General features: G+C 37.5%; 1 protein-coding gene across 2 annotated transcripts in view; it reads left to right on the top strand.

Annotated features, from left to right (window-relative positions):
* Xrn2 (5'-3' exoribonuclease 2) overlaps positions 1–14,594 on the top strand; it is a 72,748-nt gene extending 58,154 nt beyond the window's left edge. For both annotated transcript variants that reach the window (XM_005365489.3, XM_026788478.1), the window contains 3 exons: positions 5,963–6,026; positions 11,460–11,598; positions 14,071–14,594. In XM_005365489.3, coding sequence (XP_005365546.1) covers positions 5,963–6,026; positions 11,460–11,598; positions 14,071–14,136 — 269 coding nt within the window. In that variant the 3' untranslated portion in view covers positions 14,137–14,594. The remainder of the gene's footprint in view (positions 1–5,962; positions 6,027–11,459; positions 11,599–14,070) is intronic.
* Positions 14,595–17,060: the final 2,466 nt, after the last annotated feature.

Here is a 17,060-nt window from a genome sequence, read left to right as displayed (position 1 = left end):
GCCATAACTAACCCAAAGCATTATGTTTCTAAATTTCAGTAACAGCCTATTACTACTGTGATCTCTTTGGATAGTGTCTGTTAGATACTCACCTTTAACTCTTCTTTTTCCTCAATTTATTATATATTCATAATTATATCACTATTATAACACATTGGATGTGTCTTTTTTTTTTTTTAAAGGTGGCTCAGTGATTAAGAACAGTGGCTTTTCTTCCAGAGGACCCAGGTTCAAGTCACAGCACCTATGTGGTGCCTCACAGTCATCAGTAACCCTAGTTCCAGAGGATTAGGGGAATCTGACATTTCTCTTCTGACCTTCGAGGGCACTGCATGCACATTGTAGACAGACATGTGCAAGTAAACATCCATAACAGATAAATAAAAATAAATAAATCTTTAACATACACACACACACACACACACACACACACACACACACACAATAAAGGCCTGATTGTGACTACCAAAAATCAGTTGCACTAGGCATGATAACACACATTTCTAATCCCAGCAGCATTTGGGAGGCTAAGATAGGGGGAGGATTCCACAAATTTGAGGTCAGACTGGGTCACAGAGGGAAACCCTGTCTCAAAGAACAATATAATCTGTCAGACAGTAGTAGTGCACACCTTTAATCCCAGCACTAGGGAGGCAGAGACAGGTGGATCTCTGTGAGTTTGAGTACAACCTGGTCTACAAGAGCTAGTTCCAGGATAGTCTTCAAAGCTACAGAGAGCCGGGCGGTGGTGGCGCACGCCTTTAATCCCGGCACTCGGGAGGCAGAGGCAGGTGGATCTCTGGGAGTTCGAGACCAGCCTGGTCTACAAGAGCTAGTTCCGGGACAGGCACCAAAGCTACAGAGGAACCCTGTCTCGAAAAACCAAAAAAAAAAAAAAAGGCTACAGAGAAACCCTGTTCAAAAACAAAAAAACAATCCAACACATCTGTGGTGGTTTGACAGAAAATGGTCCTCAAAAGGATTGACACTATTAGGAGGTATGGTCTTGTTGGTGTAGCTATGGCCCTTTTGGAGGAAGTGTGTAACTGTGGAGGCAGTCTTTGAGGTCTCATATATGTTCAAGCCATGCCCAGTGTCTCGGATCACTCTGCCTAATCAGTTACAGAAATTTCAGCACCATGTCTGCCTGCTTGCCACCATGTAGCACCATGATGATGATGCACTAAACCTCTGAAAATGTAAGCCAGCCCCAATCTAATGTTTTTCCTTATAGAGTTACCATGGTCATGGTGTCTCTTCACAGCAATCCCTAAGACAGCATCCCTATTTGGGAAATGCTACTAGCTCAGTGGTATTTGACTTTAGTGCTTGACTTAACAGGAGTCTTTAAGCTGTAGAAGAAAATCACTCACTATGAAGAAAATCACTCACTAGAAATTTGAAGCTTGAAGCTTTGTCAGAAACTTTTTTATTTTAGTAAAATTGAAGACTAAAACAGCTGGGTAGTGGTGGCATATGTCTTTAATCCCAGAACTTGGGAGGTAGAGGCAGGCAGATCTCTGTGAGTTCCAAGCCATCCTGGTCTACAGTTAGTTTCAGGACAGCTAGGGCTGTTAGACAAAAAGAAACCCTATCTCGAAAAAGAAAAAAACTTAAAACACTCAATCTTTTTTTGTTTCTAATTTAAAAATTTTTAAATTTAACTAGCCCAGTTCCCCCTCCTGCTTCTCTCGCTTCCCATCCACTCCTCAGAGAGTTAAGGCCTCCCTTGGGGAGTCAACAAAGTCTGGTATATCAAGTTGAGGCAGGACCAGGACCCCCCACCCCAGTATCAAGGCTGAGCAAGGTATCCCACCATAGGAAAAAAGCTTCAAAAAATCAGTTCATGCACCCAGGATAGGTCCTGATCCCACTGCCAGCTCTCTCACTCCAACAGATAAGCTATATAGCTGTCACACACTCAGAGGGCTTAATTCGGTCCCATAGAGGATCCCCAGCTGTTAGTTCAGAGACAGTGAGCTCCCACTAGCTCAGGTCAGCTGTCTCTGTGGTTTTCTCAGTCATGATCTTGATACCCCCTTGCTCATGTAATCCCTCTTCTCCCTCTTCAGCTAAGCTCCAGGTGCTCAGCCCAGTGCTTGGCTGTGGATCACTGTATCTGCTTCCATCAGTTACTGAATATAGGTTCTCAGTTCAGGCACCATCTCCACTATTGCTAGAAGTCTTAGCTGGGGTCATCCTTGTGGATTCCTGGGAATTTCCCTAGCACCTGGTTTCTCCCTAACCCCATAATGGCTCCCTCTATCAAGATATCTCTTTCATTGCTCCCCCTTTCCATTCTTCCCCCAATTTGGCCATCTTGAGCCCTCATATTTCCATTCCCCATCCCCTTCCTTCTACTCCCTTTGCAGTTTACCCAGGAGATCTTAACTATTCCCCTTTCCTGGGGCCCTTCTGTGTCCCCTTAGGGTCTACTTTTTACCTAATTTCTCTGGACTAAACCACTGAATCTTAAAAAAATGTTTTTAGTGCCATAATTATTTTCTGTAATATGGTTTAAAATCCATTGAAGATGAACTATTTGGTCAAACTGCTACTTCTACCAACCGTCAACCATTGGTGTTTCTTACTTTTGGTCTTTATTTTGCCTTTAATGTGATAGTTTTGAGCTGTAATTGTTCATTTATTGATAATTTGTTGGAGTCAAGTGTAGTCCTGAGCACTCAGTATGAATTAAACATTGAGTTTCTGCATTCCAAAGAACCTGATGTGTGATTTCTCTTCATTTTGGACAGTAAACTTGTCAATTAGCTGCATTTGAAAAGTGATTTGTGATTACTGCAGTCAGTAAACATGGAATCTTTTCTGTGATTGGCACAATGATTAAATAAATTGTCACTTGAAAAGCTAATGGCAAAACTTGGTTGATGTGGCCTTAGAGCTCTAGAAAAGGGATAGGTTTTTAAAGACCACAGGAAAAATTAACTGTCTTTTTATTCCTCTTAGAGCTCTAGAAAAGGGATAGGTTTTTAAAGACCACAGGAAAAATTAACTGTCTTTTTATTCCTCTTTGCCTTGTACCTTCTGAAGTGCAGTTCATTGTCTCACAGGTTTTTCTCCCACTCAAAAAGATCTTCTGTTAGAGCCATACAAATGAATGATAATAAGTTTGTTTTACTGTCTATTTCATTACTTATCAGCTAGGAAATATTTCTGCTTTATGAATACTTAAGGGCTATGTGTATTACTCAGAGCTACATGAAAAAAATGTTTAAAGATAGCTTTGATAATGTCTCTTGTCATTTTTCTTTTTGGATTAAAAACAAAGGATACTTAATAATTATGACAAAAATTTTTAAATTTTATATTTGCTCAAGTTTTAGGAAAACATCATGTATTTGCTAATACTGAGATTATGTGGAAAGGGGTTGTTCTGAAAGTGAGGATTAAATATGGAAACACTTGATGTACCAAAAATTGTGACATGGGAATGAGTGTTTATCACCATTTTCTAAAACTTAAATGTAGATTGTTAAGGAGTGCTTAACCCTTGATGCTTATGTTGTTAGTTCCAGTTACTGAAAATGTTTTCTTAATTTAATGTACTGCAGGTTTGAATTGAATGTGTGTATTCATGGTGGTAATGGCATTACCCTCCAATTGTACATGTTCTAGGAGAAAATAAATTTCCCCCTTTATTTTCAGAATAAAGTGGTCTAGAAAGTTTATTTTAATGTATGTATGTGTGTATATATATAATCTTTTTCATTGTCTTCATTTGGTCTGTAAAGTCAAGTTTCATGTGAAAGTTTTTCCTAAGTACCATAGAGAGTATGTATTCTGTGTTTATTAGGGAACATGGAACCAGACTTCTTACAGGGTTAAGTCTTAACATTAAACAAAGGCATGTTTCCGAGGTGAAGTGAAGAAGCCTGCAAAGTGGTGCTAAAGAGGGTCTGAGCAGATTCGTTCTGTTGGCTTTGTTTTGTTTGCTTATCAGACTGTTACCTAATTTTGTACGTGTAAAGACATTAAAATACGACATTTTTTAAAACATTTTAACTGATTCTTACTAATTTTTGTATACCATTGAATTTGTCTTCAAGTTTATAAATAATCAGAAAAAGTGCAAATGCTGATTTTTTTTTACTTTCAGTAGACTGCTTTCTCATAAATTGCAACTCATTGAAAATTAACTATGTTTAGTAAATCTCACGTTTTCCATCTAAGGATTCCATACAAATGACACAATTGCTGTTCTTGTAAGAATTTCTAAACTTTACCTGTTCAAGATTTTCTTTGGGGCTGAGGTTTAGCTCAGTTGGTAGAGTGCTTGTCTAGCACACAGCCATGGGTTTAGTGTCCCAGCACCATGTGTACCAGGCCTGATGGTGGTACTTACTCTAATCCCCAGTACTCAAAAACTAGAATCAGCAAGGCCAGAAGTTCAAGGTCATCCTTGACTATATAGAGTTTAAGACTAGGCTAGACCCTGCCTCAAAAAAAAAAAAAAAAGAGAGAGAGAGAGATAAAATACAGATTTTTCTGGCAATTTATAGTCTGTAGTAGTGATTCACTCGGGGCCCAACAGGCACCTTTCTTCTCCATTTCTTTTTTTTCTTCTCCATTTCTGTAGACTTTATGGTAATAAGCTTCCAAAATTTCTACGGAGGCCTTGAATTACATTTCATATCTGATATGAAACCTCTCTGTTATAACTCGGCTTGACTGCTAGTAATTTTATTATTAAGCAGTAAAAACGGATATAATTCAGCTAGAGAGACTGCTTGATTTGCTGGTGAAGAGCATCCTTTCCATAAAAAAGGAGTGCCTCTTTGACTACTGGAAACCATGCTTGTTAGTATGGATATTTGGGTAGTATGTCCACATCTAGAGAATTGCCTCAGACTGTGGAGATGGAAGAAAGCCCAGAGCAGAGGAGGCCAGCTGTGTCATGTTACAGTCATCAGTTACAACGTACTTTACTTTGCCCATTTGTGCTCTGTGAAATTTTTAAAAGTATAATTCTTTTTTTGTAAAACAAAATTGTACATTTTTTGGTTCTTAACTAGGGATAAACTTTTATTTCTTCTTTCCTTTAAGAAATTAATTTTGAAAAGCATAGTTTTGGTTTGTGTTTCCATTAAAATATGGGCCTGAATACATATAGTAAGCTGTGCTGTCCGTGGTCTTAGGAGTCTGGAGATAGGTACTGTTCTCACACAGTGAACTCATTACACAGTTTCTGGATCCAGCTGTTTTAATTAGGGTACAGCAGACCCTGCTAAAGGCAGATGGTGACAGCAAGGCTGCTGCCAGGAGCAGTAGTTAGTTGATTCTGTCCCTCTGAGTGCTTTGAATGTGAATGTCACTCCCTGTCACTCCTGGACAGGAGTTGATGGGTCTTTCCTTTCATGTAATATTCAGTTTATGGAAGCAGCCATTGTGTTTCTTCTAAGTAGATAAAGTTGCCAGTTCAGATTTGCACTAATCGGGTAGGAGGTTGATGACCAGGAAACTATGTAAAAGTGGGTGGTTCTTTCATTAGCTTCTCTTGGTGGTTTGTGTGCTTTCCACTGGACAGTGTCATAGCTGGCACACTCAGGAAAGTATCAAAGTGTAGTTGAATTACTATTACCAGTTCAGTGTGCAGTCATAAACAAGGCCAAGATCTTCTCTTTTGTGTATAGCATTTAAAATAGACATATAAAAAGTGTGTGTATGTAGTACATAGCCACACAGTATATCAAATGAGAGAAAAGTGTGAGTATGGTCAAGGTTATCAAAACCAACTTGTTAGCAACATAGACATAATCAGCAGAAGTCTTTGTTGATTCTGTTGGTTATTTTTACATTCATGGTTAATTCTGATTCTAGCTTGCTTATTTGGTTTACATGTTATCTCATTTCCTTTTCAGGACTTTGAATTATAAACTATGTGGACAGGTGATAGAGAATACTTTAACAAGGCTTCTATGAACTCCTTCTATTTATTTTCCAGATATGAGGCCCCAAGATTCCTGGCGAGGACCTCCTCCTCTTTTCCAGCAGCAGAGATTTGACAGGTAATACTAAAGCAAGCATGTTTTAAATGCTGCCTGTATTGACATGGTGTGTGTGTGTGGGGGGGGTGTGGTTGGCTGCTTACAAAACCTACCTGGTTTGAAATAATACTTTCCCCCCACCCCAAATAATTTTTCCTATACCTGTTTTTAGGAAATATGAAGTTGATACTTGGAATTAAAATGCTTGTGTTTATATAGTTTCCTATATTTCTTGGTTCTCTTGGACTATATTTTATTGAAGCTTTGGGGTACTCTAAAAAATGCAACATAGAGAGCTTAAAATTGTATTAGGTTTTTGTCAGGCTAAACAAATTTCTTTTAAGCAGGGTTGTGCAGTTTAATGAGGCATAACTAATGGTGTTCCACTTTTATAATGTCTGCCAGCAGCACAGCATTAGTACAGACCAGCTATTGATTCTTACCACAGACCTCTTCAAGTCCTAATCAGCTTCTTTGGTACAACTTTTTCAGGGCTGACAGGCCTATTGTAGGGCAGTGTCACTGTAGGTCAGTAGTTATTAGTTGCCACTGAAAACAGTTTCTTCAACTACTTAAGACTGAACTGAATTAAATGCAGAAGGGACTCAGAAGAGGATTATGGGATCTGCGGTCTAATAAGTACCATGGACTAGAAAGAATGTGACATGGTTTAATAACAAGGGATGTTTGACATGTGTTCCTTCATTCATAAGTTCTGTGTTCCTAAGTCAGATTGGACTATCCATGAGAAGTCAGCTGGGCATGTTATGAATAATTTTTAACATCTGTAGGATACTATTTTTAATGATGCTTTAAAATCCAAGCTGGATTTTATTTTGCCAACATCCGTAAATGTAAAACTAAATGGAGTCCCATTCCAATTAAGCTTCCTTTTTCACTTTTCCAGTTATCTGTTTTTTCGTTACTGAGTTAACCATTTTGATCTGTTCACATCTGTAATGAATGGAGTGTATTAACAAATGGGCTAGAAATAGTGCTCTTCTTACACAAACACTCAGTAGTTATTCAGATCCTCCAGAATTCTTTCTGTTGTTTAGTTCAAGATTACCACAAAGATTTGTGTAATTCAGCTATTTGCTGATGGTGTCATGCAAATCATATTTTAAATTTAATACAACTGGTAAGCATATGTTGATGTTTCTAATGTATGTGCTCAAAGCATAGAACATGTATTATTTGATTATCATCAGGGAGCCCAGGCTGGCCTGGAACTTCCAATCATCCTACCTTCTCCCAAATCTGAGAGTAGAGATTACAGATAAACAACACAACCAAATTAACACAATTTTAAAAGAGAAGTAAAGGGATAAATTTTTCTAAATTATTAGACTTGGTTTCTTCCTATTGTTTTTCACTTTTTTGCTATTTTAATAACAATTTCTAATGATTATCTTCTGCTGAAGAAGTTTCAGCACTGAATTAACATCTGTTTAAAAATGTGAGTGTATGTTTCTCTCAGCTACCTTCTAAAGGAGATGCTATTAATTTTCATTTTTACGTAAAGTGAAACACATCATTCAGTAGCTTATCCAAGGTCACTCTTCCATGCTATTCTTTACCAAGAAACTTTTTAGTAGAACAGAACTCACCAGACTGTTTACTCTGAGCATAATATAAAGCCACAGCACATCAAAGGAGGTGAAGGATCGGCTTGCACTTCTGAGGCTCCTTCTGTAGTTGCAGCAGCTTTCCTTTCTCTGTGTACACATGTAAAGTATTTCTAAGACCACCGTCTTTGTCCCCTTCTTTGCCCTGTCCATCATTTTCTTGTTCTTATTCTACCCTTACCAGCTAGTATTAGTAACCTGTCTGACTTTGTGAACCTAGGAAGCTAGGAATGAGTTTTGTATGTATTTTTAGTTGTTTTAGATACTTTAAAGCCATCCCTGAAAGAAAAGGTTAAAGGTAAGCATTTATAGAATACTTAACTCATGGTTTTTAGGGAAATGGAACTCTACTTTTTAGGTAGGGTTTCACTGTATGGCCATGTTGGTCTACAACTTGCACCTTTGTGTCTCAGTCTCCTGAGTACTAGTGAATGAAACCATTCTATTCATAAATAAAAAGTAAGTTTGAATTCTGCTTTCTTAAACTGTAGCTAATAACTGGGTACAATCTATTATTCATTTTCATAGTACTTGTCAATTCCATCTATTCAGACCTTACAAGACAGAGAGGAGGAACCATTTTTCTTTAACAAGAAGTTATGGATAGTAGATGGTGGTAGTCTTATGAGAGCCAAGCTTTTGTAATTCGTAGTTCAGAACATTTCCAGTGCACTAGTTTTGAGTGTTGTTGAGAATCCTATTAGGAAAATAAAAAGCTTTTGAATGTATTTTGTTTCCTAAACTTTGATATGTTGTCTTGAATTATTTTTTCACTTTGTGATAGTAGTACTTTAAATTCATATATTCCTTTGGCCTAAAAATACAGTGAGAGGGCTCAGTGGGTAAAGGCCTCAGCAACCAAGCCTGACAAACCTGATTTATATCCCCATGGTGGAAGAGGAACACTAATCCTTCAACTTATCATCTGACTTTACACACATGCACACATGCAAAATAAGTAAATAAATAAACTTCATATCTTTAAAAAGAAATCAGTAAGAAACTTATGTGGTGGCTTACATCTGTAATCTCAGAATTGAGATGGGTGAGGCAGAAGAATTTGAGTTCAGGGCCTACCAGGGCTGCTTAGACTCAAAAACAAACAAGCCATTCTTCCCCTCCCCCAAACAAAATATTTTGTGTTATGGTGCCAATACTAAGCAGAGTTAGCCTGCATTTTAGTATCTTTTCAACTATCGAAGGTGTTTACTTTAGTTTTTTTTTTATTTGTTTTTGGGTTTTTGTTTGTTTGTTTTTGTTTTTTACTTGTGGGTGTTCAGTTTAATGATGAAAAAACTTTTAAAAACTGTGATTAAACATAGTACAAACTTAAACTACCCAAATTGGCAGGCTTCATTTAACAACAGGTCTCCAGACCAGTGATTTGGAAACATAAGAGGATTGTTGCCATGGTGGTCCTTACTAAGAAGTACCTTGGCTTATAAGTTACCTCAGTTTATAACAACTAACTAGATTTTATTTTTTTGTTTTTGTTTTTTGAGACAAGGTTTCATTGTGTTGTGTAGCCCTGGCCGTCCTGGAACTCACCCTGTTCCAGGCTGACCTCAAACTCACAGAGATACACCTGCCTCCCAGTTCTGGAATTAAAGGTGTGCACTACCATTGCCTGGCTATAGCTACTAGCTGTTATTTATTTGTTTGTTTTTTTTTTTTATTTTGCTTTTATGGGACAGGGTTCTACTATGTAGCTTTGGCTGTCCTGGAGCTTCCTAAGCAGACCTGGTTGGCCTCAGATTCATAGAATCTGCCTGCCTCTGCCCCCAGAGTGTTGGGAATAAAAGTGTGCACCACCATACCTGTCCTAACTACTAAAAGTGACAGTGGACCGACTTTAGCATTTCCCTCTCACATTTCAGAAACATTTTGTCAGATAACTTTCAGTTTGCTTATATTTGTAAATTAATATATTTAACATAAAAACGATTGTTTTGTAGTAAATACAGGTGTTTCTGCCATAGACAGAGTGATACTACATACCTACACTGTTTAATTGTTCTTTCTCTTTAAATTTTATTACTGTTGATTTTTATCATAAAAATTATCTTTGAACAAAAATATTAGTGATTATGTTGAACAAAAGTAAAAATTGTATGTTTTATACTGTGGCTTTATCTTCCAACCTATTTTATAAAACTAAAACGTAAAGTTAATCTTGACTTGTGAACTTTGCACATACATCCCAGCATTGATGATCCTTGATCAGAACCCATTACCATATTACTCATATATCTGCAGAGGCCAGAAAAGACTATTCTTGTGTGTTCTGAGAACTGTTCTTGTGAATCAGAATTTGTTTGTACTGGTAATAACCCGTTCCTCACTCTCACTCTGAACCACATGCAGCATGTTGTATTAGAGCTCTGGTTTCGCCCACTATCGCTAAAGAGTAACTGCTTTGGCCTTTCTAGGTCGCCAGGAGCTGTTGTCTTTGAACTGTTACACAAGAATAATTACTTTTCATTTTTGTTGTTTTGTTTTTAAGAAGGCTTGTTGTAAGTGGTGAGTAAAGAGAGGATGGATTCAGATGAATAACTAGCTCTAAGAATGAGTCCATCACCAAATGATCCCAACTTCAGGCTTTTATGCCTAAGATTTTCTCTCCATGCTGATATTGTTATAGTGATGCTGGCCAGTCAGAGCCTTAGTGAAAGCAAAATTTTACTAAATTCTTCTATCATCATCTGTGGCCCCAAGGTTTCTAATGTTAAAGTACACAGGAACGTTTTCCTTCTTTTTATTTTTCTCCTGATTATAAAATAAAAGTTGAAAGTGAATACTGAGAAAGTTCCATTTTAAATGGTGATTATTGCCTTTAGAAATATCTTTGCTACATTGTTGATGTGACAGGTTTTAATTAAGTTATGATTTAATGCCTTCTACCTGTTGTTGTATATCTAAAGTTAAAATAGGTACTTGAAGACAATTAAAACATGTCTTTCAACTAGTAATCTGGGACAGCAAACTGGTTTATAATAGCTGTTGAATCTGCGTTCCCATGTAAACTGTACACCAAATGCCAGTCGGCCCATGCCAATTAGTGCTCATGTTGCTAGGTCACCATGGTCAATTGAAAACTGCATCAATAGAACTTGAAAAGGTTTCTTCACGATCAGACCTTCTGACATATTGAGCAGAATAATGGATGGGAAAAAACAGCCAAATTCCCTACCCTGGATTCAAAATACTCAGCAGTAAGAATTCACTTGCAACCTGCAATTAACTAGAAAGAATAGAATCTAAGAACGAGTCTGGACATTTTGAAAATAAAGCCTCTTTCTCTTACTTGTACATGTTTACTCTTTACGACAGCTTCATAAATGTAGCCTGCCAGCTTGCTGGGATCTAGAGCTTCAAATGATAAAAAGAAACTTTATATTTACAACTTTATATATACAAAAATATTTTGTATAAATTAATCACCTAACTTTAAACATCCTCATTTTAAAAAATTATTATTTTTTTGTGTGTGCACACTAATGTGGCAGGGTGTGTGTTTCTCAGTGCATACATGAAAGTTCCAGCTTGGGTCCTGGGTATTGAACTTGGGTCATCAGACTTGTAAGACATGCACTTGGACCATCTGAGCCATCTCATCTCTAAACATCCCTTTTAATAAGTTGTGGTGCTTTATGAAATGCAGTACACTGCTCTGGTTACAAGAGACATAAAGGCCACCATATTGCATATTCTATATAACAAATCTAGGCAAATTGGGTTGTCCTAAAATTTGGAGGAGACAACCTGCCTTTTTAGGCTTATGCTGTAAAGCAGGCTTTACTTCTGATATAATTATGTCTTTCTACAGAAGTGTCGGAGCTGAACCTCTGCTGCCGTGGAACCGGATGCTCCAAACCCAAAATGCAGCTTTTCAGCCAAACCAGTACCAGATGCTGGCTGGGCCTGGAGGATATCCACCCAGACGTGATGATCGAGGAGGGAGACAGGTAATTAATACATGTGGTCTGTAGAGGAAAAGCAGCATATTGATCACTGCTAAGCTTCTTAGGACTTAATACTTTCTTACCAGTATTTCTGGAGAAAGTATTAATAGAGTAGTTCAACTTTTTTCACTGTTAAAAATGCATCTAAGGGAAGCTCCTCACCTAAGTAGTTTATACATGGGCAATGCTCAAGAATCCCAGCCTACAAGTCCTCTTTATCATAGTAGTCAGTAGTGATTAGTATGAGTCACAGTCACCAAAACACTTCTTTTTACCTTGGAGAATACCATTCTCTAATATAAACTAGATCCTTCATTAACAAACGAAGACTGACTGGAAGCTGAAAAAATAAATAAATAAAAAACATCCTACCTGTTTACCAGTTGTCTTTATTCATCTTAGAATCCTTATCTGATTCATCATTGAGTCCTTCTTGTGGAAGCAAATCTTTCTTTGATGATTTTTTACACACTTTTATACTAAATGCAAAGTGCCATGTGATTCTAATGAACACTACAATTTATAGAGAAATTGAGATGATACTAGTTTTTTTTTGTTTTGTTTTTAAAATTCCACCCAGTCTTAGCAACAATTAAAGCTAGGATCTACTTAACATATTTTCTCCTAGCAATTTGATGCCCTGGACAGAATTTATACACACTTTAGCCCATGGTAGAGAACAGGATTGGGATGATGCAACGCAGAGAGCATAGTGTTCCTGGAATTGGGCACCTGCAGTGATGTGAAGGGGTTTTAAGTTTTAAATTGTATGCCTGGTGTTGCCTCTGGGCCTTTTGTAGTGCTTTGTGTATTGATTTTCTAATTGTGCCCCTCTTTAATTTAAGATCTCTAACATATAAGGAAAACTTGTCTGTTTCAACCTTACTAGAAAGTAGTCACCTTAATTGCTTATACTTAATTCCTTTCGAGAAAATTTTGTTACAGTTCATTAAAATCATTTCATAGAATTTTACTTTTAATTTGTCCACCCAACATCTTTGGAAAATCACATCAGGAAATTGCTGCTCTGTGCTACTGGGGTTTAGATGGCACTGGTCAATTAAAATAACAGCATTTTTTAAATGAAGACATTTAGAACTGAAGAAACCTTGGAGAATGTCATGTCCAATCACTTCATTTTGCAGGTCAGGAACTGAAAGCCTGTAACCTCATAGTTTGGAGCAGAGCTGGGGACACTGAACCCCAGTCCATCTTCTTGCCTCTGCAAAAGGCCAAGGAGATTTTTCTTTTCAAGGAACTCTGCTGTTAGAAGAGGTGGAATTCTTCACTGGGAAGATAAATAAACAAGTTGGAAGACTTTTTTAGAAAATATACTTATTTTTTTTAGTCTTATTTCTACTTAGTTTTTTTTTAAATCACAACTAATAAATTTACAATGTTATTACAGAGAGTCATGCCCATGCCTTCATTTTTTTAGTGACATCGATATGTCTAAACAAAGATCTCTCATACTATGTAGTGTAAACTGCTTAAGTGACAAATGGAACCCTGTGCTCCTAAATAGAAATTTTTTATTTCTTTTGGAATCAAACCCAGTACCACACTCACTTCACAAATGCTCTTACCACTGAGATATATTCCCAACCATACAAATTATTAAGAAATTATTTATGTACAGAAACGTTTTTGCAAGTGTAATTATGTAATAACTTTATTACTTAATGTTTTTCATTGGACAAAAAATATATTCCTAAATAATTGGTCTTTAGGCCTCAGTAAATCCCTTCCTTTGCTTAAATAAGCGACTTTTCTGCCAAGTGCTCAGAATGGTAGGAAATTTGTAAAGCACTGTCTCTACAGCATGCATAATACCTGTGCAGGCTCAGGCCAGACACAATCCCAGCATGGAGAGGGGAGGCTGGACACAAAGTCCTTAGTTAAGGACCTACTGGCAGCTGATAGCCACTGGGAGAGAGGGAAAGTAATGGTGGTTTTTGTTGTTGCTGCTCTTTGTTTGCTTTAAGGGTGTGGATCCTGGTGGGTTGACCAGTCTTCAGTGAAGGCCACATAGCCAGAGTATATGGGCAGCACAAACTATACTTGATGGGTTAAAAAAAAAATAAAGACACAACGTTGAGTGGTTTGAGAGGAGTAGGGGAAGGGGATGAATATGATTAAAATACGTTGTTTGAAAATTTTAAAGAACTAAGAAAAATTAAAAAACCTCACTGTACATATTTACAAGAAACATTTCATTGTTCTTTTGTATTGTAGGGAATTTCTTAGATGTGGTTATTAATGCCTGTTGGGTACTCATTCAGCCTTTGTGTGTCTCCAGCTTTGTAACAAGCTATGTTAGAGCTGTAGGCTTAGAGCACATACTTAGAAAGACTTCCCATTCCCGTGTGATTGTACCTTAAACAATCTGCTTCTTCAGGATGTGCTTTTCCACAGAGATGTAAGGTGATCAGGCATATTAATCCAGAAGATAAACTTTCTTTTGTTTACTTTCAGGGATATCCCAGAGATGGAAGGAAATACCCTTTGCCACCACCCTCAGGAAGATACAGTTGGAATTAGGCTTTTGTAAAGCTTTCCCAAATCATTTCACTATTATATACTTCTATGCTATTTGTGGAAAGATTTCTTTCTCAAGTAGTAGTTTTTAATAAAACTACAGTACTTTGTGTATTTCTTTTAACTGTGTGTATATTTTTACTGATCTGATCTCACTGTTTTATGTTGCTTTCCAGAGATGTGTGTTGCATAATACAGTGTGTCTGAATTTATTATAGCTTGTAAACACATTTGATGAAATTAGGAGTCCTGGGTTTTCATTATGGTTAAAATTCAAACCAGCTCTGTGCTGATTTTGACAGACATGAATAATTAGGTATGGACATTTGAACTGCACATTCAGCGGACTAGAGCATATGTTGTTCAGAATTCTTTTGGAAGCATTTCATTAAAGTACTTGTCTTATAGAAATTTGTGGACTTTAGTAAAAAAAAATAAAAATAAAGCTAAACTTTAAAGCTCTGGTTACTTGTGTTCTTTATTTCAGCTGAAAGTCTTAGCTTAAATGCCTTTTTTGTTAAGCCAACTTTTACAGAAAACAGTTGCTACAATTAGATGTCAAAAGCAAGTCTGGGCAAAGATTTGAAAAGGATACGGTCACCACTTCAACAGAAGCATTTATTAGCATGTTAATAACACATCTTTAATTATTTACAATTTTACAAATTTCATACTTGTTTTCTGGTTTTAAGGACTTCTAAAAGTTTAGGGACCATCTAAAACTTTCAAGCTGAAATTTAATTTACAACTAAACAATCTATACTTAGCATATTTTAAATGGAATTTCACAGTAGAATTGAATTTGAACTCTTCCTTCCTTTCATTTGAGCACAGTAAGACTAAATGTGTGTGCAGTTCACACACAGCATTTTCATTTAATTACCAAAACAAACGTAAGACAGGACACCAGCCTGTAACTGAGGCTTTGTCTCAGTTTTTCTATCATAGCCTAAGCTTGTAAGGTAAGATTTCTCTTTGACCTTCTGACTTAGGACGTTTTTGCTTTAATACACAGCTAAAGCACACTTGTTAATCTTTGCTTATGTGGGGGAAATCCACCTTATCTTTGAATAGACAGGCATTTTGAAGCTGTTGAGTCCATTGCTGATGCTGTTAAAGCAGCAGGATCCTTTTGTTAAAAACAGAGTCTCCATTAGGAATTGTCGGCCTTTGTATGTTACCCTCACCCCACATAGTAATGAATCCTACTACTAATTTCTCTCATTTTCCAAATATTAAAGCTGTCTAGTCCTCTAATAAAGTACTGTGTATTCCAAAGGGAGCATGTATCTTACTGTATATAGTTTCATGTGCACACCAAATCCACACTAATTCTTTTTATTTACCCAATTCCTTGGTTTTGGTTTAGTTTTTAAATTCTGTTTTGACTGACAGATCCTGAAGAAGTCTAAGCAGAAGGCCTAATGAGTTAGCTGACACTGGGTTCCCTCTTTTGAAACAGGTGTGTCCTGAGAACATCTACCCAGCTCCTGAATGCTCTTCCTCCTCCCCAACTCTGAGTTGTAACCATGTTAGAATAGAAAAATATCGTTATTTCATTTAAAGGGCTGTTTAAATCTTTCAAGTGGAATATTTACAGCTGTAAATTTCCATCTAAGTCCTCGTGTTTCAGGCAACAGGCTAGTTTTGTTACTTGTATTCCATTATGTTACCTTTACGGCACCTTTTTTCAGGGTCTCATTAAATTGTGTTAAGTCAGTGCCTGTAAACATCTAAGAGAACCTAGTAAGGAGCAAGCAACTTCCTTATCCCTACAGTACCAAGAGGGTGATGTAAAAGTACAAAGCCACCTTTGAATCAGTATTAGATTGCCTTTTAGCTTTTCAAAGGCAAACGGTATAATGACCCGTAGGTTAATTTCCTTGCAAAGACATGGGACAACATAACAGGGCTGGCCAGTTGTAGGGATCCACCTACCTCTGGATGGAGGTCAGATGCTCAGGTTTGGCTAGGATGAAGAGCTAGGACACAAGTATTTCACAGTTGAGCCTGAGCTGGTGGCAGTGCCCGGGAGCAGCAGGTTGGCAGGGCTAAGGAGAGTTAGCTACCCCTCATAGTCAAAGTGGCCTCTCTGTGGAATCTGGAAGCTGCAGTCATTGGCCCCCCGGTTCTGACGCCCCACAGTCTCAAGGATCTCAAAGCCTGGCCAGGAGCAGGCAGACTGGCAGTGTTGAGTAGGGTAGGTGTGGGGAATTTCAGACCTTCAACCTTGGGAGCCTTGTAGCATCATCACTCCCTGGATGCAGTCTCAACCTGCAGTTCCATCCTTTCAATTCTCCAGGCAAGTGCACTGAACCTGTAAGAAAATCAGAAACAGCCCCCACCTCTGCCCCAGGTTTCTGTTTAAAATTCAAAGTCTTGATTGTTAACTAAATTTAGCTGTGCATGGAAATCTAAAATCTGGACGTTCTCCAGAGTTAATTTGTCCCCAAAGGCCACAGAGTGGCTTTGCATCACTATATTCTCAAGACTTCATGTTCACTCTAAAAGGGTCAGAAAGCTAAGGTGCCATCAACTGTATTCCTGGTGACCAAGCCCTCCATTTCTAACCAGGAAAAAAGGTCAAAGAACAGATGAAATAACAAGTGGCCAATTCTTGAAATATGCATCCTTCACTCAGCATTGATTCCAATAGATGTGGCTGTTTTTCTATACTGTTTATGGAACTGGGGTAAAAGAACAGCATACTTTAATTTGTATTCACTGCTGCAGAATTGTGCACTTTTAGCCTAAACAGTATTAATGTTTTTTTTTTAGAAGCTACCTTAACAAATACTGAAGTTACAGGTTTTTTTTGTGTGTGTGTGGGGGGGGAACAGCATTTTATTCCACTTCAGATAAACATTCTAAAGCAAAACTAAACAAAACCAAAAGCCCTCTGTCAGAAACTTGCATCACTATTAAAA

Source organism: Microtus ochrogaster, unplaced genomic scaffold (genome assembly GCF_000317375.1).
Source record: "Microtus ochrogaster isolate Prairie Vole_2 unplaced genomic scaffold, MicOch1.0 UNK3, whole genome shotgun sequence".
Lineage (NCBI taxonomy): Eukaryota > Metazoa > Chordata > Mammalia > Rodentia > Cricetidae > Microtus > Microtus ochrogaster.
The sequence above is the reverse complement of the archived record's forward strand: the minus strand, read 5'-3'. Positions and strand labels throughout refer to the sequence as shown.